Raw genomic sequence first — 24,960 nt, forward strand, 5'->3', positions numbered from 1 at the left:
ACAATTAAAGAAACGTTAATTTTATCAGAATCAAGAATTTACACATAAAACACCTATCAAGGGTTTGGCTTAGTAAATAATTAATTATAGGGGTTACAATGAACGATTATAATCATCCAAGTAGCACTATATATACACAATCCAGTTCTTACTTCACTAATCCTAACATGGCGTCCATGCCAGCAACTTTATCATGGCAACATAGTGTTGGTAATATGGTAAGTAATTTTATACAACCTATAGAAAGTAAGCTATCTCGATGGTTTTGGCAAGGTATTAACACACTTCCACAAAGCCATTTCTCTAAGGATCTTACGAAAGTAAATTATTTTGATAAATATCTGTGGCAAGGAATATTTAACGAGAGATTAGAATCACTTAAAGAACAATTCGCATTTGAATTCACAGAACAACAAAAATCTCTGCCAATACAGAATAATGTAGTATTAACAAAAATTGATAAGGTAAAGGATCAAATAATAGCTGACTTACCACAAGATAAATTGGTACTAGAAGACCAATTGATTTATCTGCAAGGTATTGTTGGTAAATATATGCTTTCTCCACAATCTTATGAAAAAGGATTAGACCGCTTAAAACAAGTTGTTTCTAATAATGAGCAATACATAATAATTATTGAAAAAGCAAGATCTGGATTTCGATCTGAGCTGAAAAAGCAACCAGCATTATTAGCAGAATGTTTACAAGGTGATGTTTTATTCTTAATTCAACATCATTCAGAGTCATCTCAGAACTCATTAACACCAACACCCTTAAAAAAAATATTGAGTTATTACAAACCATTAATGGCACATAAATCTTATGTCAGACATCAGAATTGGTTACAAGAATGTTACAATACTCAGTCACTGTTACCACCACCAGTTATCAAAAGACATGTTACAACAGATACCCCATCGAATGAAAGAAAAGAAGAGAAGAAAACATGGAATCGATCCATACGTAATTTGTGGAAATTATTATGCGAGCATGCTGGTAAATTAATTACATTAGGATTAGCTACTCAAGTGACAGTTGCTCAAGCACTAGAAACTCATGTAACTCAACAGCATTCTAGACTCAGAATAGGCTTAGCCAATCGGTCTAATTTATTAGATACATTAGAAAGAGTGAACCGAACATTTACTAATAATACAACATTATTAGACTTTAAAACATTACCTACACCCATGGAGCGTTGGTCATCTACTTTAGACAATAAATCCGCCCGAGAAACAATAACTTTTGAGAATAAAGGTTACACGAACAGCACAGAAATATTTACATTACCATTCAACGTCAGTGCTGGTTCTGAATTTGATCAATACATGGTAATTAAACAGGAATTGAAACAGGAGATATTGAATCAGTTTGATAAGATCAATGATGATTTGCTTGCACTCATAGAAATATTTAGTGCAAATGTGAATACTGAATTATTGGAAGCGAAATCTAATCAAACGATGTTATTTCGTGTAATCAGAGCATCTTTTCCATTTAGTCAACGTCAAAACTGCAATGTATCAAAAGATAAGCTAGTTGAACTTCAAAATACGATAAATGATACATTGTCAAATGTTAATACTCCAAGAGATAGCAATTGTGAATTAAATACTGTTAATACTAGTAGTTGTGATGAATTAATCCAATTAATACAGTGTGGAGTTAATCATTTTAAAAATGGATTTCTACAAGCAACTGAAAATAAAATTTTATTAACATCATATACTAAGTTAGACAATGCTTATAATGATTTACATGCACAATTTCAAAACATGAGTGATAAAATAAGACAGCAAGTTTCACAAGAATATCAGCAGATATTAAATGAATTAATCAAAGATTTTCAACTATTAAGAAGATTATTAAACAGTTTAAAAGTAGAATTAGCGCAAGAAATAGAAGGAAATTGTATTTCAGAAATCGGCCATGGGCACATTAAAACAGCTGTAAGTAAATTTCAAAAACTAAATGATTTTGGTAATGGTCATCTATTACATTATATTATAGATCAGGCATATACTAATTATGGTCAACTGAATAATTTTGACAATATAATAAATTTTATAGCACAGCTACCTTGGTTTTCAGATAGGGTGATAAGCTATGAGGCACTATATGATAAAATGGAAAAAAAATCTCCTAAAATATTAATTTTTGTGAGCCAGATTGAACAAGCCATAGGGAACCAGTATATGCTTAAGAATGAACCAATATTTGTTTCTAGGCTAAATAATTTAAAGAGTAGGGCAATGATTTATTTTAATAATATCATTGATGCATGGGCCTATAAGATGCGGAATAATGATGCTAAAGAAATTATGGAATTTGCTAAAAAATATGACTGTGATACCAAAAAGTCTATCCTAGCTCTAGTAAGAGAAAGAGAATATGCAAGTGATTGAGAAAATGCAGAAACATAATAGCGTTTATTCTAGATCTACGTTGCCACGGAAGTGGTGCTGTAGTTTGTTATCTTTGTTTAAGCAAATGCACCGTAACCCGCCAAAAAATTTTTCTATATAACATTACAGAAATGTTTCGTTGAAATGTTACTGAAGCGTTGCGCTAGACGTTATTTAAACGTTGCAAATAAATATTTTGTAACATTATACATGGTACATCTTTGAATAGTGCAAATATTTTAATTGGTGGTACATAATGGCCCTAGAAGCAGAACTAGGGGATTGCCCTGCTTCGAGGACAAAAATAATATTTTCGAGCCTGTGAATTGTAAATTTAAAACATTTTGAAACAAGTTAGATTAAAATGTTCTGCAAATATTTTTATGAAAACGTTATAGAATCATGAAACTGTATAAGTGATTCCTTGATGAGTACAAATATTTTAACTGGTGGTACATTTTTGTCCTCGAAGCAGGGACAATCCTATAGTTCGGTTTCTAGAGCCATTATGTTCCACCAATTAAAATATTTGCACTCTTCGTAGATACACCATGTATAATGTTACAAAATATTTATTTGCAACGTTTAAATAACGTATAGCGTAACGCTTCAGTAACATTTCAACGAAGCGTTTCTGCAAAGTTTCATTTGCAGTTACATAAACATTTCTGAAACATATAGTGCAGGTAACTGAAACGTTTCGGGATTTTAATATACGCTTCTCAAACGTTTCGGAAACGAAAAGATGTTTAGCGGGTAGAAGATTAATTTGGAAAGGAAATAATTGTATCATACACAGTCTAGCCTATAATTGTCAATATGTGTACCCTGTGTAAGATAATGGTGGTTACGATTTAGAGATGCTATGTGAAAATGATGCTATTACTTGAAAAAAAACACACAGAAACTCCAACAAGAGAAGGATATTGGAAGATTGATGTTAGTAAATTTTTGTTGTTGTGTTGTAACATGTTATAACGTTTTCAAGAGGTAATAACATAATAAATATTACGTCACAAACTTGGCAGAAAGTGTAACTATAGGGCGTTAGTTTGTACTTGTTGCAGATAACACTATATAATAACACTTACATTAAGTAAAGCAATATTTTTCTGTTGGCAATTTGTCAGGTGGTCGATCGAAATAATACATCTGGAAACAATTTAGAAAAAGTAAGTGAGAAACAACTAAGCAACGATTTACTTGAAAAGTTAATAACCAAGTATTAGTTATTAGAGGACTATCTGTTTTACATGTATTAGAACTAGCTATTTTATCACTTGCCATAACTGCTCCAGTATACAGGGTGATTCAAATCTGGCGTCATTCCTTTTAAGGGGTGATACAGGCTCACTTGGAGAGGACGAGAAAAATATTGCAGTTTTTTTTTTGGAAAATTTCTAGAAGATATTAACAGTTGAAGATCCAATGTCAACTTTGTTATTAAGTATTATTTTGAAATGTCCCATCTTTCATTGGTGGCCTATTGGAATACTTGACCGTTTGTAAAGAAAATTTGCGATCATATAGCGTAAAAAACACGCTTCTACAATTTTTTGACAAAAAGTCAAAGGGGCGCTGATGTTTTTTGCCATTAACAGATAGTTACAGGTTGATAGCCTTTGTCAATACTAACAAGCATTTATCAAACTGTGACTTACTTTGAAGCTCCTTTCACAAAATGTACAGCAACATCGAATTTGCGAATATGCGATTAGTTCTCGGTAAATGCCACAGTAACCGTAATCAGAAACTGTAAGTAAGTTAGACCAGCCAAGGGTTAGAGACACTGGATAAATGGCTCCAGGAATTGACGAAGTTAGTGTATGTTCTTGACATACTCGGGTTCCAGACCTAGAGGAACAGGTATTGGAGATAATTGCAGCTGAGCCTTCAGGGGTACTCGAAGCATTGCACGACAACTGACCCTTTTTGAGCCATCGGATAAGTGCCCCTTTAGCTCCCACGAGGCAGAGCTACATTCCTACCATGTTGCATGTCTGTAAGATACACAGGACCCAATAACAAATTATATATCTGATCTGCTCAACCCCGGTACATATTGAGCAGGAGTTAATTAAGCGAATACGAGAAGCTGCTCAAAATGTGAGCCCAGACTGCTGCCAAGACCTGGTTGGAGTTAAACGGGGCAGAACGTCAAACCTCTCTTGTGAGTTTAAACTTAATTGTATGTTATTTGATCGATATTGGTCAGTGACACATAATCTTTAACAGGATGTTTTTGATGACAGCTGTGACGGATTGCATATGCCTAATACCACTCATTTGCCCCAAAAAGGTGGGCAGAACTGACCGCAATGTGACAACGTTATCCGAACCTCAAAGTATTTCATTGTAACTTATCTTTCTTTGCTTTTCTTGGTTTCTAGATTTTGTAGTAATAAAAAAACAACATGTATTAACGTAGAGTTAAATAGGCAGATTAATTTCAAAAACATTGTTGCCATCCTTCTGTTTTAGCTTTTTGCAAATATACCCCTTTTTATTAACGATTAATTGTTTTCACTATTTTGCCTGTACTCTTAAAACACCCCCCATATACCTCCAGAGGAATGACGCTAATTTTAAGTCACCCTGTATTGTTATTTGCGAAGTAAACCATTTACTAATTTAGATAGCAAAACTAATTCTGAACTACCTGCTAGACTGTATCGTCATTTACTGATTTTACCGTTAAATTGTTTTTTGCAGCAATAAAACGGTCAAATTGTAGCACGCGTACCCAACTTTGATCAAATTTGTCAGTTTTTAAATTATTCAGCTTTAATGTTAATATTATAAATAATGATGATTATTAGGTTTATTGCTGCAATGTTTAGCTTTGCTAAATATTAACGTAGTTAGTATTAGCGTCGTTAGTATTATATGTAATTTTTGGTTGATTATTAGCCCAATACTACATCATCGCGTTGCTAAAGAGTATGACGCGAGTAGTCTTTCTGCAACATATTTAACTGAAACCAAAACTGGTATAGAAGTTATGAAAGCCACTACACTGAGTCAGATATCATTACGCGTAAAACTGAACTTCAGCGAAGAAAATCAATTTGCTCTGTCACACATAACCCCTAGTCTATCCAGACGAATCCAAAAGCAGCCACAAGCCCAACTATCTCCCGCTGAAGTTATGCTCAACCTCTACAACGCTACAAATCTCTACAACGCACCCTCAGTTCGAAGAGTAGCGAGGAAGCCGAAATGAAGCCAGTTGACAGGGGACGGTCTGATGACCGCACTAGGTGTACCTTACCGAGGAAATTATCTGTTGATAGAGATCTGAACGCTAACAAGCCCATCCTCAGTAAAACTTTGTTGAAAACTCCATGAAAATCATTTCAATACCAAATTTCGTTTGTCCTAATTGATCATCGTTGCTCTTTTTGATTTAATGAATAAAATTATTGTCAAAACTTAATTTGGAAACTATCACCTATAGGGAATTCCACTAAACAAAACATTTAGGCCGCTTTTCACCAAGCGATCTTAAACCAGTTTAACGTCTGAAACTCAGTTTAACGTGCGAAACGGGTTTTACCAGAACCTTAAACTTAGTATGTGCTTAAACGCGTTTAAAGAAACGAACTGGCCGATTTCGAGCGTTTATAGCTTTAAACGCCGTTTAAAGACTTGATCTAACCTCACTGTCTAAAGAATTGTTGTTGTTGTCGGTCGATTGGAAAATAATAAAATAGAAATGGCACGTAGGCCAGTTTATAACTTAATTTTTAATAAGTCGACGAATATTTTATTGTTCATTAGGTACTTTGTCTGTCCCGTCTGTAATGGTGACTGTCTGTCTGTCTAAAGGATCTGAAAGGGCGTCCGCAGGACCTAATTTTCTACTTGTTTAAGTAACTTTTCAAATAGAAAATCTAATAAAAACGTGTATACCATAGTCATAAGCCATATACGAATGCACAAACCGTGCATAAACAAAGCAAACTTTAAAATTGTACGGTTAGTTCGAGCAGAAAGTTTGGGTTTGATAACGGATTATTGACGTCATGGACCCAAATGCTTCCTTAGTAAGATGATTTTGCGATGAGGGTCGTAATATTTCTCACTTTTGCAACGATGCCAGTGTTTCCAGTTTCTTAAACTGCGTTTCAATAAACGCAGTTTGTGAAACGTACCGAAGCGCTGGTGAATTTCGGCGTTTAACATAAACTTAGTTTCGTCAAACTGCGTTTCGCTTATTTCTGGTGACAATGGGCCTTAGATTTTAAAAATTATTTTATTGAAGGAATTTTTTGTTAGTTGTCCGATAGTTTTAAAATTTGGCACACGAATTACGTATGATAATTTGCATTATTAAACGAGTGAAGGTGAACAGCACACAGCCTTCTCCACAATAAGTTTATTGAACCCCCAATTTAAGAGGACACGCTCGTGATGTTTTGGGCACATAAGTAAGTCCCCATCATCGGGAGCTAGAAGGCTAGAAGTAGTATAAATCTACTTAAGCAGAACTTAAACCAAGAGAAGAGATACTTTAAGTTGTAAGAAGTGCACCCGCTGTCTTTCTATAAATGGGAGACAGCGAAACTCAAATTAAATTTATATAAGGCGAGAATCAATAGTATGATTCTCGCGGCTGTAGATTATTAATTATATAAGCGTTGGTTGCACATTTTCCGGACACCCGTACAATTCATAATTGTTCAAGCAGTTTTAAAGTTGACAATAGTACGTAGTACTCTAGCTTGTAGTCAGTTTTACTACACTTTTTACAAAGATGTACTATTTTCATTTTATCCAAATATTGTTTCTGGTCTAGTAGTAGTAGTAGTAGTAATAGTCGTATTGTGGGGGGACAGCACGGGTCCGGCGAGTAGGTCTTAAAGGCCATTTTCACCATTGCTACTCCTTCTATCCCCACCTCTACTGATCATCTTCGCCACCCACACCATCATCCCCTCCTTGCCTTAAAAGGCCCGTCTCTACTCCAAAGAAGACACTTCGATGCGGGACATTGTAGAGGCCCCAAAGATGCGCCTCCTAGTAGACGACATCATGTTTGCAGGCATGATGTTTGCTCCGCCATTACAGTGTGAACACACGGGACTATCACCCATTCCTAGAAGGTGTAGGTGTCTGTTCCGGCCACAGTGGCCTGTCATAACCCCAACCAGAGTTCTCAGGGCCTAGCGACTCCTTAACATCAACCATTTGGATATTGCCTTGGCATCAGCTGGTCTTCCAATAAACTCAGTGGTTTGTCGACACCTTTCCGCTTTCCTCCATATCTGTGGTGGCTCTAAAAGCGCAGTGATTTCAAGTGCTTGCTACCTGTGGGTTACTTAACACCGTGTGAGGTTCGACAGTTATCAGGCTCTCAGAAGGTCCGATCCTTGCCAATGCATCGGCACGCTCGTTTCCTGCGAACCCCATGTACACCGGAATCCACACCAGGTTTACTTGTTTCTGTTCTGCCACTTGTTCAGGATATCTCAGCAATACTGGAGCAGTGTACTGCCCATTTTAACACTTGAGAGTGCCCTGAGGGCAGCCTGGCTGTTGGAGTAGATCTCGACAACTACCTCTGTAACTTCCCTATCTGGGGCAACTTTGAGGATTGCATGCAATTCCGCCTGAAACACTGTCGTCCAGCTTCCCAGCAAAAAGTACTCTCCCCTGTTGGTGACTTGCCGGTACACAAATGTCCCAGAACATCCCATAATGGGCGCCCGTAGGTCGTTGGTGTATCAACATTTTACCGCCTATCGGGCAACAACTGGCCTAGTTTTCCAACTTTCTCTTGTTGGGATTTCCACCTTAAATTTCCTTTCGAACCTAAGCTCGCTATCAGGTGGGACCACCGTTGCACCAAGGATTGGAAGATTTCGACATATGGCTGTCCCTAGTTTTGTATGTCCCTAACGTGGGTTGTTCCCATTCTTTATAGAGCTGCATTGTATCCTCGCTGGTTCTGGTCTCAAGAAGCTTAATAAAATTTATCAAGTCAAACTTAATCTCGAAAGCTAGTGTATGATAAGCTCACAGATAAGGATTTACGAGTAGTATTTCTTGTAACTGATGGTGAGTATCGAATGCTAGCGAAAAGGATTGAAACTCATGGTTTAATTCAACACCCATCTAAATCCAATACTGAATTATAGTCTAAGCAGTAGCTTGGTAGTTGTTGGAATAGCCAAGTTATTATTCTATCCGCTACCTCAGAGTTTAACATAACTTGGTTTATACCAGCTTTTTGAAAAAATTGTCCTCCTTTATTTGAAATATTCGTATTTTTATTTATGTTAAAATCGCTTGCTTTAATACTTCCTCTACTATTTAAAATAGTCATGGATAAGGTACTCGCTTATCAAGCCTATATCATTTTAGATGTGCTTATTTTGGGCTTAGTAATTACTAATATTTTTGAGGTATTCGTTAAGGCATTACGAGAATATCAATATATCCATACAGAGGCACGTATAGATATTGTACTCGGCATTAAATTAGTAAAACACTTACTTCCATTACCTTTACTCTATTTTAAGAACCGGCAAGTTGATGCATTAGTAGCACGTGCACGTCAACTAGATATTATTAGAGAAATTCTCAGTGTTCTCTATTGACTTTAGTCATTGATATTAGCTTCACGAACATTATTTTTTTTAGTGAAATATATTTGATCGCCTAAATTAACTACCATAGTAGTAGTTTCCATTTCTTTTTTATGTAATTATGGCTTGGTGTGTTACTAATCCATTACAAACTAGGTTTGAAACGCAATGTCAGTAAAATGCTGTTAATACTGCTTTTCCAACAGAGAGCATTGCTGGACCTGAAGCAGTAAAAAGCCTAGAAATAGAGTCACGTTGAGCAAGACGCTGAGTAATTTAAACTAGAGATTTAATTGATGTATGTAGTACTCAAATATTATAATCTTTATCTATTCATATGGTGCAAGATATTGGTAATATAACTAACATAATCATTTTATGGTATGGTGCTGAGTCTGTTATTAACTTTGAAATTACTGTTGGTCAATTAATTACATTTAACATGTTTACCTCGGCATTTTTCTGGACATCTCGCTAAATTAATTGAGCAATGGGGACAATTTGATAATGGGAACGATATATTAAGTTTATCAGCTGAACAAGAAGCATTAGGAATACAATAACAATAAGGCGCTTAAAAATAATAGCAGTATCGGTATAAGATTTAGCTGTGGGGTCGAAACTACTGCAAATTAGGACTGCCTGAAGGAACTCGGATATAAGCCAAAATCTGCATGTGAAGTGCCTCAAGCTGGAAAACATCAACGACTCAAATATTATTGCCGGATAAAGTCAGAGACTTCCAAAACACTTACGATGATGAAAAAACCTTTTGTTGGAACAGATATATGCTGCTAATGGGAATAGTAAGTCCAAGTTGCCGGTAAATTCGTTCGTAATTCGTTAAGAGAAGTTTACATTTGGACAATCTACCATTGGACAACTGTTAAAGTTTTTCAAAACAACATAGCTGAAATGAGTCAGCAAATTACAACCGTCTAGAAGTGGATCGGTTTCAGAACAGCCAGCAGGAATAGGTGGAAAGGCTCAAGATGATTTGCAAAATAATAATTAAAATCGCAAATCCTTGGCGACTACCGATGATGGTTCGATAATTTATCTCCTAGGGACCAATATATCTCGCGCGACTCATGGTCTGCATGTTCAGATTTTCACCATCGAAACGACTCCGGTTATTGATAGAATCAAAAGAAAAGCTTCTACACTAGATTCAACGAAAAGAAAAACCCGCGCAGACTCAGCTTTGCAAACACTTACAAAGAGAGATCATGAGAGAGTTTTGAAAGCCTGATTATTGCTCGCTTTATTGAAGACATTTCGAAGCCCAAACGCTCCTAGTAGGTTAGTAAATTATTTTTAGTGTTATGTTGTTGAAATATTGGACTTTTCAGAACCTTTTTTACATCGTATATTTCGTAACATAATCCAGCAACCAGTGGTTCCAGAGGATATAAACCGTATGCTTGCAGTGCCCTTTCCTAAATTACTACGTGAATGTTCCAGACGGTTAACAAAACTTGACTCACTCTTATCGGAATGTTCCGGACCGCATCAGAGTTTAACAAGTATGATTCAATTTAGTTTAGTATTTTAATTAAAACTGCTTTTTAAAGAATTCAAAATAAAAGACAAACGTCTTTTCCTTGCGTATTTTCCTCAAATCGGGGTTTTGGATTGACCGATATTTGTCTTTTTTGGATGTATTTTATTACGAACTGATAATTATTTCTCTTGTCGATATAATGCCTGAATTTGTTATCAAAACTTAATGTGGAAACTGTCATCAATAGTAAATCCTTCAAAACGTTGACGATAAAGCGGAATACCTAAATGGTGGTATTTCATAACTTTTATATTGATGTTTTGATGAAATTGTGAAAAATGTTGCGTTTACAGGGTGTTCCGTAAACGTTACATCGATTCTCGACTGATAAAAGGTCTGACCTGACAGAGGTAATCTTTTTTAAAGCCTTTTGGAATATATTTACACTTTTTGAAAGTCGAGCAAAACAGTTAATATTCCGTGCTTTTACGCTTATGAAATATTAAGCAGCAAATAAATTTTTGTGTTGTAGTTTAGGCAAAAGCACCTTTCGGAAAACCTTGATTTTAAAACGTATTCCTTACAACTTACATTTCATTTCTATTATCTATCATTTGATCCTACTGCTTTTGAACTACAACCATTCCCGAAACTCAAATACAAATAAAATATTTTCTGCGGGATGTTCCATAAGGGTGACTACGAAATAACAAGTGATTTTCAAATAAGTGACAATATCTCTAAAACCGTAATAATTTATATGTGTGTGTTGTGAGACACAGTTTTCTGACTTGTCCGGGATTGATCTTTCATCATGCGAAGTGTTGTCGAAGGTTTACGGGACTCCCTGTGTATAAGCTATGGAATAACACTCAATAAACCTTGTTGAAAAAATATTTGAACGAATGCCTGCACCATTTTGTTTTTGGTGAATTCTCAACGACTTTGGGACCTTTCACCACTTTTTTGGCCAATCTCATTGCTCATATACTATTAAGGGCCGGTTACACGCTCAAGCTATTTGCGCAAATTGGCCTGCACAAGCCCGATCGCACAAGCAAATAGTTGCGTGTAAACGCAGGTGGGAATATTAATTACTTTTTGGAAAAATTTTAATATGTTTTTAGATACACATACTTAAGCGTCAGTTATATTCAATTTGTGTAAAACGCATTCAATAAAAAAATAGTGCTATTGTAATTCAAAGCATGTCATACTCATTCTTCAACAACACAAAAGTGCAAAACAATTTAGTTAGTTCTCTAACAAATACAATTTTGCTCAAATCTGGCTTGTGCAATCAAGTTTATGTAGATGGTTTCAGCGTGTAAACCCACTTTTAGACTAACCAGATTTAGACTGCTTGCATTACGTCATTATGTATTTTTTAGGTCATTCGTTACAAAATATTCCCGGCTCTTATTAAACGTAGTAACAGTATGCTGGATCTGATAATAATTTAGATAAAGCATCAACTAGCTCCATTTCTAGAAGGTAAGTGAAATTACTGCTTTAAAAATAAACATCGCGGTTTGAAAAAGTCTGAATATAATAGCTTTATTCGCAGTAGCGATTCAGGATCGGTTCAGAACCGGTAACGGACAGAATTAAAGTTCAAGCTCGGTGCAGGACCTGTTCAGAACCAATCCTTGATTCCTTAGTTCCGCGAACGCTTTTAGAACCACCTTTTAGTAGAATTTCCATTCACCATGAGGCGAAAAATTGCTAACACATGTTGGCAATTCCAAGTATATTTTTTCATTGGCGTTCTGATCAAAAATAACTGATAAACATAGAAAACTCAATAATTCTTAAACTTAATAGTGATTGGCAAATTATTATACAGTAAAAAAATTCTTAATTTATCTCTGGCAAAGTCACTTATCAAGTCGTAAAAATCAATCAATGTTAAGCTTAACGAATGGAGCGATAGTTGAAAATAGAAAAATTAAAAACAGTACTTAGTTTTACGCGCAAGTTTAGTTTGAGTTTTTTTTTCAGACAAAGATGATAAGGTTTTGTCAGGCCGCGGGTGAAATTTGAAAATCGGATTTGATGTGTTTCTTATAATATGTTGCGAAAAGTGGCAGTTTTTGATTAATTCAAATAAGATAGAAATATTAAGTTTGTTTATGTGTATATTGCATTTAATTAAGTAATTTTGATCAGAACGCTTTTGTAAAAATAAGCTTGGTATTGCCTACATATGTTCACTTGCAGCTTCGAACATTTTAACTCTCAGGCTGAATAGACAAATAAAGCCGTAAATTTGAATTAGGAAAAGAAATGCAATGCAGGTGCACCCATTCAGCCCTGTTCTGTATCACTCACGTTAACTTTAACGTGCATGTTATCCGTCAAACACGTTATGTGGCTCAAACTGGTGTGTTGTATCAGTAAAACCGTTATATTATAACAGGCGTACGCCATCGACGAACGTTATATTGAGAAATAGCGGTTCAGAATAACAGCATCAAATCACATGCCGCTATCGAACTTAACGTGCGTCCCTCAAAGTTAAGCTCAGAGGAATAAATAAAACAATTGTGATTAATTAGAGCGTAATTTTGTGTTTTAGCTATAATTTGTTTTTAATTTTAAACAAAAATATGTCTTTTGGTGGTCTTATGAGGATAGCCTTATTAGAACCATTAGTAAATGGTCTTGAAATTTATTTTATTATTATATTTTATTTAACTTTATTTTTCTCCACAAACTCTACTAAATTTTCAAATTGTTTGCGAGTTGTTTTTGTTCCTCTTCTGTACATGCTTCATTGAAAGTGTTTGAGAAGATAGGTCAAGAACAAGAACGAACGAAATTGAAAGTGAATGCAAATCATAAACAAAGACAAGTAGGGTAGTAGGTGGCCCAAATGGTCAAAACGTGCATATGTGGTGCATATGTTTTAGAAGCTTTGATGGTTTGATGTTAACTCTCTCCCTAACTAATAGACTATTCGTATAAGGGCATCTCACTTTATGCTTCCAATATTGTTTGATAGATAACTGGGTCGGAAACGCATACGTTAACTCGGAGATAGAGCACACCTCGGTTGTGTTGCTGCGTTATCGAAAATGTTATCCTGAACTGTTAAATCGGCTTAACGTGTGGCCGTTAAAAATAGCATTATGATACAGCACAGGGCTGATTGTACCACCCGCCGATCAAAAGTAGGCGCAAACAAAAGTGTTCAATCTCTCAACAATAGAGACAAGGTGCTGCTAATAAAGCAAAAAAATAATGATGCGGGAGCCAGTCCCGATGCCGACGCGAACCCTATGTTTTGTTTGTTCTGCGCTTGTTAGAACCACTGACTTTAATTCTAGAACTGCCAGAACCAGTAACGAACGGGTTCTGAACCAGTTCTTACTGTACCACGAACATAGAACTTTCGGTTCAGAATAAGTAATTTTTTTACCGCGAATACCCAATGCTTCTACGCGCATGCGATCAGTTCCAAACCAGTCCTGAATGAGTTGCGAATAAAAATATTTTTATTTTAACACAGATTCAGTCCGGATGTTCACCGCCCAACACTAGACAGGGGCTGGGTTTTACCACACTATTCCACAAACAGGCGGAATTCAATTATCCAGTCTCCTCCAGCTTCCAAACCTATTTAACCTATTGCTATTTTTATGCCTTATTACTTTAAAATTATGGTTTTAATGGCCCTGACGTTCTTTAATGTTACCTCCCTAATTACCGTTCTTCAATGATATCTCTTCAAAGGTGCTGCAAAACTCTGGTTTATTTGTTTTCTTTCCCCGGTTTTATCACCAGGTTGTGTGAACATACAGGTTGTGTGAATATAGCTAACTATAGCAACTTCCTTATTTAATATGTTTAATTTAAGACGAACTTTAGTATTTTAATACAATGTTCAATATTTGGTGAATTAAGGTTTTACATTTTTTTAAATATATGAAGAGTGTATGCTTGATCTGTCTCATCAGTTCTGAATTCTCCTATAATCAACTTTTTTTAATAATGATACTCACTATTTACTGAGAATTAGAGTCACGTTAGTATAACCACAGAGTTTACATACACTTTTTTCGATTGTAACAATTTGGCTAATGATGCAAACAAATCTTTTAAGTTTGTTTAATATTGCATATTAGCAATAAATTAATCCTGCAAATGAATATGTTTAATACTACATATTAATTATTAGGTTACTACGTATGGACTTTTCAGCGTAATAAGTGATAGTTTTAAGTGCAATGGTGTTAAGTATTGCTATAGTTTATATTTCTTGATATTTGTTTTCAGTGCTATTTCGTCTTAGATTTAATCTGCATTAGACCCACTTAATTCTCGGGGCCTGTGAGTGCATGCAACTCTCATTGAAACCCAGAATTGCTTTTTATAAATATTTTAGAGATATACCCTTTGACAAAGATTTTTTTCCAACTTCAAAATTATGCGTTTTTATTGATTTGATTAAACTTGATTAAGAAATTGTTCCATTATTTAACTTGCATGTAACTTAGGCGCAATATATTATTCTTCCCTTTTCCTTTCCCGGAATGTTTCATATCACTAGTGTGAATCAATAAAGCTTTAAGTGAAACAACCCCATTCAACTATCGACAATTATCTATTGTAATTTCGGTTCCTAATTGTTGATAACGACATGTTGTTAAATCATAATACATTTATTGGTACTGTTAGGCTATTGTTGCAATATACACACAAATGTAATTAAAACACTTTTTTTAATTTGCTGTGTGAACTTGTTATGTAGAATATGTTATCGTTTGTGGTTTTAGAAAAGTTATAAATTATATTATGATAGAAACTAGTATTTTTTCATTTCCTGTCATATATCATATTTATAGGAACTAATTCGGGGTTAAAAAGAAACAGCAGCGATAATAATGATAAATTAGTGCCAAAACTTGGTTATTATTTGTACTTATTGAGTTAATTACTTTTTAAACAACAAAATTGAAAAAAAGAATGTTATATAGTTTTACGAGGATAAATTCGACACGCAACAATGTCATAAAATACAAGTCAACAATATGGGACTAAAAGCGCTACATGTACCAAGAGCCAAAGAAATGCGAAACTTATCGAAACCTGAATGGTGCCACCTGGAAAAAATGAAGAAAATCTATTTAGTACAACAATGAATCTGCCGAGAGCTATTTATAAAATGCAGCACAGCAAAGAATGAGAAATGCAAAGAATCCATAAAACTTCAATTGCTTTTCGAACATTAAACTCAAGCTAAGGGATTTATAGATTCTAGATAATTCTTACCAGCGTTCTGCAAGCTGGTACCCCATCCTTTATTTTTTACCAATTAATCATCAAAAAGTGCACACTACACTTAATCACACAACAAAAATGTATTCCGAATTGGAAACTTTAATCCTGTAATAAGCAATCAGGATAAACTACCGCATCTGCCATAAGGGCAGCAAATATTTTATATTTCCGTACGTAACGTATTGCGACTATTGCCTGAAAAGAACTGAATGTTCAGACAGCTTTTCGAAAAAACCTCATGTAAAATCGAAATTTCAGAATCAACCTGATGATATAAAAATTTGCTTAATGGCCCTTTTGCTTTACTTCATTCATAGCTTTACTTGGCAGTTGGATTTCAGTTTGTATATTGTCGACATTTTTGTTTAACTTGTTCGCGCGGAAATATTTTCCGAAAAGACAAGTTTCACGTTTCAACTCGTTTGGACGATTGGCGTAAACAAATCAGCTGTCTCATCCGAGGAAAAAAACCTGATGCATGAGACTTTTTCATACTAAATTAAATTGGAGCTATCGATTCAGCCGTTCAATTAAATTTTTTTGACCGATTTTTGTGAAATTTTGATCCCTTTGACTCTGATATTTTGTGTTAAACTAATGTAATGGTGCGTTGCTCGCATCATTATGAGCTACGGATTACCTAACCTGATTATGACAAGAATCCGGACGCAAAATCGAGTCCTTTGCTCGATTTTCCTAAAAATTTTTAAATTAAGATTGCACTAAATAAAAATGAAGCCTGCCAAGAAATCACAACACGTCTACATTTGTGTGCAAACAAAGACTTTAAGAAAATCCATGAAGAAAGTCCCTGTGCTGTACGGCTGCTATTGCAACTTAACCCAGCGGTACCCGCGTCAAATTCTGAAACTACAAATGAGTTCCCGCATCGATCTCCCAAACCGAATCTGCTGCGGTATAAAACTGTCTTTTTTATAATAAATATTTCAAAATAACATGAAACTCTGCATCAAACCGAATAAGAACATTTATTGTTTAACCCATTTTTACAATGTGTTATATACAATACAACAGTGTTCCAATATTGGAGCGCGTTTATAACTGCTCCTCCAACGAATTATTTAATTGGGGCTGGATGCATTCATGTCTCGACATGTTCAGTTTACATGTGCCTATCTAGCAAAAGTGTTCATTTTTGGATAGGTTCCTATAGGCTCAGGTGTGGCGAAATGTGATTTCGAAGATTGCACTGCAATGGCGGCCAAAAAGTAAGTATTTTGTTCTTGTTAAATAATTATTTCTTAGGTTGTAACTTTTCTAAACTTTTCTAAAAAAATTACAACATTCCACTAACTCAATTGGTTTCCAAGCAGCAAAATGTTAAAAAAATTACCAATAATCAAAAAAGGTTGATTTAGAACCATCTTTTATACCTTTCGATCCACCCAAAAAGAAACAGGAATATAATTTCCAAATCCTGTAGTATGTTTTGAGTCATTTTTTGACCAAGAAATTTGTACTTTGTTAGTGAAAATGTTTACCTTATACGCGATGCAGAAAGGTATTAACAGCTTTAACATTACGGAAGAAGAAATGTTTTATTAGCATATTATATTTGGCTGGACATCTCTGGAAAAATATGCATGGATGAGAGCATGGTTTCATATTTTGGGAGGCATGGGGCAAACTAATTAATAAAAGGGAAACCTATTCAGTATGGCTTCAAAATCTGGTCTTTGTGTGAACCAGCAGGATATCTCATAAACTACATTCCTTACCAAGGAAAACAGGCTGATAGGCCTTATATGGATTTGGGGGTTGGGGGGGTCGGTGGTAATAACATTATCAGATGATCTCCCAAAAGATACCTCTTTCAAAATATACGGTGACAGATATTGTTCCTCTCTTCGTTTAGTGGAATTTTGAATAAGTTATTCCGGAACAGTAAATTTGAATAGGACCGAAAACTGTGGTCTAAGGTATTATAGTGCCATAAACAAAGCTCCTCGAAGACCTTATGATTTGCTCAACTGATACAATGCCTCAAATAACTGTAACACGTTGGAATGATAATAGGCCCGTTTTAAAAATATGGAGTTCCTTCATTTACTCGGGGACGTCCCACGTACTCAAAACCAATGCAAGGGAGAGTTCATGACAATATTAGGTATGACGGGATAAATCACTGGATTGTGCCTGCTTTGAAACAGAATAGATGTGCGTTCTGCCATAAGAACACAACAAAAAAGTGCGAGAAATTCAACATCAATCTGCATGATACTTGCTTCAAAAAGTATCATATCCAGTCAACATAAATGTACTGATGTTTAGTTGTTATTTAAAATTGCTGGTTTAATAAATGATTACATATTTCATATGGATTTTCGCTCCCGATGTTCCAAATTTGGAGCATTATTGTATATTAACACAAAAATGACAAGAAACAATTTGGGAGTTTTGTGCACATTTATTATGATTTAGAGGTATACGATGAATAAAAAAACATACAATTTTAAGTTTTTAAAATTTGGGTACATGCGAGTAGAAAATATTTTAAATACTCGGGCAAAAACGGATTAAAAGGAAATTATTACATTTCAAGGTAGTTTTCTGTGACTTATAATAACTTTTAAAGGACCTATAAACGTGTACATTGCTAAACACATTAAAAATAATTTTAACAGTTAAATAAATGAAACATTACTATCTAGGGTACCAAAATACAGAAACAGAATCTTCTAAACTACTGAAGCATAGTTTCTGAACAAGAATCAATACATGCGGTAGGTACATATACTTATTGAACTTTTTACAAAAGTAACGAGTTTTTCTGTTTTTTTTTGGAAGCATTGCATTGGCATGTGTCGCCTCTTTCATGTATCTGTTCCTCGATTTTTCAAATTTTACGAATTATGTTTTTTATTTCTCTTGGTATACTCTGAGTAGTTACTCGGAGGAGTAAATGTGGTTCTATCAAAGACATATCTAGATTGTTCAAAAAGACACGACGTACATACTTGGTAGTCGGATTATTGTACCCAAATATTACCAGAAAATTTGTTCCAGCTACATTTAGCCATGAATAAAATACTACCATCGGCCATCGTTGGGTGTTTCTGGCACAGTTGTAATTTGAGCATAATTGATCAACTGTGTCCACACCTCCTTATTATATAGGGGGGTGTTATATAGGGATATTATTATGATATTCATATGCCCACCTAAATATGTATACAGGGTAATTCAAAATTGGCGTCATTCCTTTTAAGGGGTGATAGAGGCTCCCTTCGGGAGTACGAGAAAAACAATGACATTTTTTTTATTCGAACGTTTCTAACAAGACAAGTCCACCATTATTATCAATGCAAACATTGCAACGCTCTAAAACTGAATAAGTTGCTTTTCTCAGCCATCAATATTTTCAAATGCTCTAACAACAGATTCTTTAAGTACTTTTAAATTAGAATGTTTGTTTTTGTAAACTGGGTTTTTTACGGTTCCCCAAAAAAGAAATCCAAGGTGAAAGATCCGGTGATCGAGATGGTCATTTAATAGGGACGTTTCGTCCAATCCAAGCACCAGGAAATGTTACGTCCAGTGGATTCCGCACTTGGGAAAAATTATGTGGAAGAGCGGCATCATGTTGAAACTATTGCACATTACGACATATTTCCAAATCTAAGTCGTCCATCATGAAATCCAGGTTATTCTTCAATGCTTTTGGTGCATCAGCTTCTGCATACTTGCAGTTAGTGCCTCTGTTCCAAATGACGTCGTGAATGTTCCAGGCGGTCAATAAAAGTTCACTCACTCTTATCAGACTATTCCGGGACCGCATCAGAGTTTAACAAGTATGATTCAATTTATTTTATTATTTTTGTTTTATAGCATAATGCCCCGGGCGTTGTCTCAGTTTAATAGTTCCAAATAATAAACGTATTTGCTTTGGGTATTTTCCCTCAAATTGATCAATTTGGATTGACAAAATTTCGTCTTCATCGAATGTCTTTTTTCCGAATTGATATACGTTGCTCTTTTTGATATAATGAATAAATTTATTATCAAAACTTAATGTGGAAACTATCACTTATAGAAAATGCCACAAAACATTTAGATATTGTGGGGCAAAATACCGCCGCACAAAATATTTGCACTGTTTTGAAAATTGACCAAGACATACATCAAGCAAGCATACATAATATACAAGCATACATCATGATGTATGATGAATGATTAATAATCCGTGCTATTATGATTATGAAACATTAAGTAGCAAATATATTTTTTTGTTTAATTAATAGTTGTTAATTTTTGTGCTCCTCAAAAAATGTTTTTCTCAAAACAAACTTCCATTTTAATACATATTCCTTAAAACTTATATTCCATTTCTAATATCTATCTTTGCGTCCTACTGTAGCAAAGAATATATATCTAGCTATCTTGATGCCCATCAGCACAAAAATAGCACCATTCTTCCGGAAATATTTATGTACCAATTAGCTGACAGAAGCACAATTTTTCCACCATAGTATAATATCGCTTTCAATTTATTGACTCGAAACGACATATTCCAAAAAAAACATTGTTTTCAATACATTACTTACTTAACTACAAAAGTTGGCATCTACCAATCTGTTAAAAATGAAATAATCTTTTTTTGTATGATATTTTCAATTTTAATTATTATTTGTGTAGTACACCTCTCGAGAATGAAGAAAGGCATTTTTTCTATGGTGTGGAGGCAATGTAAATAATCTAACCAGGCGATTTTCAGATTTCTTTCACGATACTTTAATTGGACGTGTCGGATATATTTTGTAGCCACCACGATCGCCAGATTTAAATCCATTAAATTGCCTTTATTAGGGTGGTCTGAAACAAAAGCTTTACTTACGGCCAGCCGGCGCTGACGAAGAACTACGAGAAAGGCTTTTAGAGCCGCGTAGGAAATTAGCCAAGCTCCATATCTCTCAATGAAAAGATTCTGCATTAGGGTCACTTTGAACATTTACTTTGAGTTCAGTTTTTTGCGTTATTTAGCATAATATTTTTTATTAATTTTCGTCAGAAGCCCATATAAACGGAATTGTTGAATTGAATGTATGTACTGGGAACATTGTACATTGTACGGTCAAATAAATATTTACTTATTCGGAAATTTCTTATTGCTTAACTTATTTAAGAAATCCTCAGTTCAAAAGAATTGTTCTCTATTTTGTGCTTTTGGTCATCGCGATAACTACCGATCCTTTACTACAGTAAAAAGCAAAAGATAGATAATGGAAATGGAGTTATAAGAAATGTGTTTTAAAATAAAGTTTTCTAAATACGAAGAATAGATTTAGAATTTTTAATAAGCTTTTGAAGCACGACCATTGAATTTTATTGAGCCATGAACCAATTTGACAAACCATGAACCATTTTCAACCACGACCAAAACTAAAAGCCAAAAGTTTTTTTTTGTGTAATGCTACAAAAATGTGTTACAGATCTCCAGTATCTCGAAAATCATGATATTTTCACACGGTATATAAACTATATCTTCCTAAAATGGCGATAATTTGCCAACGTCGCAAGTAACAAAAAACAATTTACGGATCATATGTAGCGTTTCAGCTGCATTCCATGAGCTAATGAAAAATGGGTAGTTCTATTTAAAAATACACTTTGATCTTGCCTCGCTTTTCTGAGACTCACATATATCGTATCATATAAGATATTTTTAAAATGTGCGCACTTTGTGCGTCAACATCTTTTATATGAAACTATTTTACGAAAGTTCAACACCAACGGAAATAATGGACTCTCCCGCACTAAAAAAACACCCTGTATATTTATCATTACGTTACATCTTATCGACTATGGAGTCATTGTTAAATATAGACAGTTTCAGATTAGTGAGAGTTTTAAATTTATTGGTGTCAAATGGCGCTATAGTTTATGTTTATTGATATTTTTATTCGACGCTATTTTGTCTTAGTTTTAATCTACATTAGACCCACTTTATTTTCAAGGCTTTTGAGTGAGTACAACTTTCATGTAGACACGGAGTTTCTTATTTATTCTTTTTATAAAGATTTAATTTTGAGTTAAAAATTACTCGTTATTGAATTGATAAAGAAATTGTTCTTCGAATGTTACCTTCAACACATTATTTATTAATATATGGTCTAGTGTTCATATTTTTACTAATTTTAGTGGTTTAATTTGTAACTTAGATGCAATATCATATTATTCCCTTTTTCTTTCCCGGTATATCACTAGCTTGGATTGTCCATAAAGCGTTAAGGCAGGGTTTCCCAAACATTTTCGATTATGGAACACTTTGCAAACTCAGAAATTTGAACGGAACACTTGGTTTGATTTTTAAGTTGATTTCTGCTGAACTTTATTTGAACACCCAAAAAACGTTTTTCCACTTTGCCGAAACTTTATACCTAGCAGTTTGGGAACCTCTGCTTTAAGGAAGTAGAACTACCCCCCCTTCAACTATCGAAAATTATCTATGTTAATTTGGGCTCTTAATTGTTGATAACGAATTTTTTTCCAGAATGTCATAATATATTTGTTGATACTGTTACAATATAATTAAAACATTTTTTGAGTTTGATGTGTGAACTTGCTATGTATAGTATGATAACTTTTGTGATTTTATAAACCTAATAAATTATATTATTATAAAAACTGGTATTTGTTTCATTACCAAGTATCAGAGATATTCAAGTCGTCATATATCATACTCTTCTTCTTATCTCTGTCATGGTAGGCCTATGGACTGTTTTTTCTTCGATTTTTATTAGCCACGATCCAGATTAGCACTCCACCTCTTTCTTGGCCGACCTATACTTCGTCTTGATTTGGTGACTTATCTGTAGCAATACGAGCTAGTATATTATTAGCAAAAATGGGTTCTTGGGTCTTGTCAGGCAGACTCACCACGCACGAATCCAACGCTATTTCCGCGTGTTGCGTGTCCTTTATGGGCGGCTGCGTGAGCGACCGGGGCTAAACGGCCTTATGCACATTCGGGAACCGTTCCTCTATCAAAAAGGTGCCAAATTTTAATATTTTAAATCTGAATCTACAATCATTAATGCTCTCCGTTTTGCACACTTGTCTAATGTTCTCACTCCTTTCTCTCCATGAAAGTCTCCCCTGTGATTCTCCTTAGTATCTTCATCTCCGTTGTTTCTAGAAGTTGTTTTGTTTCGGATGTGTCTCGTCTTGTTTCTGCTGTATAAGTCATGATGGGTCTTATCTTGTAAATCTAGCTTTGTAAATGCTTGTTTTTGTTTCTTGCTTTAGGTGATACTTTGCTGGCTGTATCTACTTGTTCTCGTACTTCCTCTTCTACGTTTTCATAACTTGTAATTTCTATGCCCAGGTATTTGAGCTTCATTTCCTGTTTGATTACTTCTCCATTCACTTCAAGTTTACATCTAAGTGGCTCCTTTAAAGTCGTCATACATTTTATTTTGTCTGTTGAGATTATCATGTTATATTTGTTTGCTGTTGTGTAGAAAGTGTGAATTAATATCTGCAGATCGTTTTCACCTTCCGCAACTATTACGGCGTCGGCAGCAGAGTATTCCGCGGAGCAGAGTATTTTTATTTCCGTATCGCCCAGATAATACCCGTTGCCAAGTCGTACTTTTTTTAAATATTTCACCCATAATAACATTGAAGAGAAATGGGCTTAGAGAATAGCCTTTCCCGATCCCACCATTAATTGGTATGTCACCTGTTAAATTTACATTAATGCGGGCCTTAACTTTGGTGCCGTAGTTAATGTCTTCTATGATTTGGATTATATTGATGGGCATGTCTCTTCTGTATAACACGTGTACTATAACATCTATTTTTACACGATCGAATACTTTTTTCAGGTCAATAAAGCATAGAAAGGCCGGATTATTATATTCTATGGATTTTTGTGCTCTGTCTCAGTACAAATACAGCATTCACACATGATCTTCCAGATCTGAAACCCCGTTGTTCCTCTGAGAGTGAAATAATAGAGTTAAGCTTATTAGTAACAACCTTGGTCATTAGTATATGTGCAGTTTCCAGCAAGTTTATGCCTCTATAGTTTGGTGGTTCTTGTTTGTCTCCCTTTTTAAACATTAAAATTGTTGTACTTTTTTCCATTTGTCGGGGATTCTGCATTGTGGTAGAATGTTCTGAATAAGATTTGTTAGTTAGTATTTGTGTTAGTTTTTCGCCTCCGTATTTTAGTAATTCATTCTTAGCCCGTCTTGTCCTGGTGATTTTATGTTTTTTATTGATATCTAGGCTGTTTTAACTTCATTTATAGTAACTTCTACGTGTTGTCATATATATGATTCTACATTTACTTTTTCTTCATTGGGTCCGCCAAATAGCTTTGTCAGATATTTTATCCATTTCTCTTCCGATATTTTATGGGTTTCTTTTGTGTGCCTTTGTGTGCTCGTTTCTTGTGTGCTATAAAAATCTCCCTCCAGTCTCATTAAAAACTTTCCCAATGCTCATTTGTTAATTTTCGGATTAGTGATTTGGTTTCATTGCGTGTTTCTGTGTATTGTTGGTATGTTTTAAAAAAACGCCTCTTTTTTGTTTACATTTTTCTTTTATTTCTTTCCTAAACCACGGTGTTGTATTGAAAGTTCCATCTGAATTACTTTTGATTTCTCGTGTGCCGAGCGCTTCTCTAGCGGCATTCTCTATGCTTTCTCTAATTATTTCCCAACTGCTATTAATGTTCTCAGAAATGCTATCAAGTTTTTCGGCTAGTCTCCTTTGGTAAAGACCTTTAGTTGATTCATTCTATAATGTTACTACGTTCATTTTTTCTGTTGTTATTGGTTCTTCTTAAAGTGGTCTAACTCTAACAATAAGATTTTTCATATTTTGAATAACACTTAATAAAATAGTTCAAAATTGCTTCTTGTTTTTCAAAAATATTCCAATACAGGGCAATTCAAAATTGGCGTCATTCCTTTTAAGGGGTGATAGACGCTCCCTTGGGGAGTACGAGAAAAATATTGAAATTTTTTTTTCGAAAATTTCTAGGACATATTAACAGTTGAAAATCGAATTACAACTTTGCTATTAAGCATTATTTTGAAAAAATACCACGTTAGATTGGTAGCATATTGGAATACTTAAGCATTCAAAAAGAAAAATTCCCATCTTTGCTTCAAATTACGAAAATTTTTGATACCAAAAAAGTGCTCTT

General features: G+C 34.6%; 1 protein-coding gene across 10 annotated transcripts; it reads left to right on the forward strand.

Moving 5' to 3' along the window:
- Positions 1-6: 6 nt before the first annotated feature.
- Positions 7-15,306, forward strand: LOC109541277. 10 transcript variants are annotated; one of them, XR_007281393.1, is made up of 5 exons: positions 7-218; positions 10,063-10,297; positions 10,348-10,521; positions 11,891-11,993; positions 14,011-15,306. XR_007281393.1 is itself a non-coding variant. In XM_048666009.1 (3 exons), the coding sequence occupies exon 1, from the start codon at positions 555-557 to the stop codon at positions 2,403-2,405; it is 1,851 nt and encodes a 616-aa protein (XP_048521966.1). In that variant the 5' UTR covers positions 225-554; the 3' UTR covers positions 2,406-3,344; positions 11,891-11,993; positions 14,011-15,306. The 10 variants fall into 10 exon arrangements, 2 of the variants coding, with proteins under 2 accessions (XP_048521966.1, XP_048521967.1); XR_007281392.1 differs by lacking the exon at positions 7-218 and adding an exon at positions 4,038-4,403 and having other exon boundaries at positions 4,476-10,297; XR_007281391.1 differs by lacking the exon at positions 7-218 and adding an exon at positions 4,039-4,575 and having other exon boundaries at positions 4,641-10,297.
- Positions 15,307-24,960: the final 9,654 nt, after the last annotated feature.

Source organism: Dendroctonus ponderosae, unplaced genomic scaffold (genome assembly GCF_020466585.1).
Source record: "Dendroctonus ponderosae isolate FM_Combo_2020 unplaced genomic scaffold, Dpon_F_20191213v2 Dpon_F_20191213_4, whole genome shotgun sequence".
Classification (NCBI taxonomy): domain Eukaryota; kingdom Metazoa; phylum Arthropoda; class Insecta; order Coleoptera; family Curculionidae; genus Dendroctonus; species Dendroctonus ponderosae.

Coding starts and splice junctions, on each gene's coding strand:
- LOC109541277 (XM_048666009.1), top strand. CDS start 555: ATGCTTTCTCCACAATCTTATGAAAAAGGATTAGACCGCTTAAAACAA.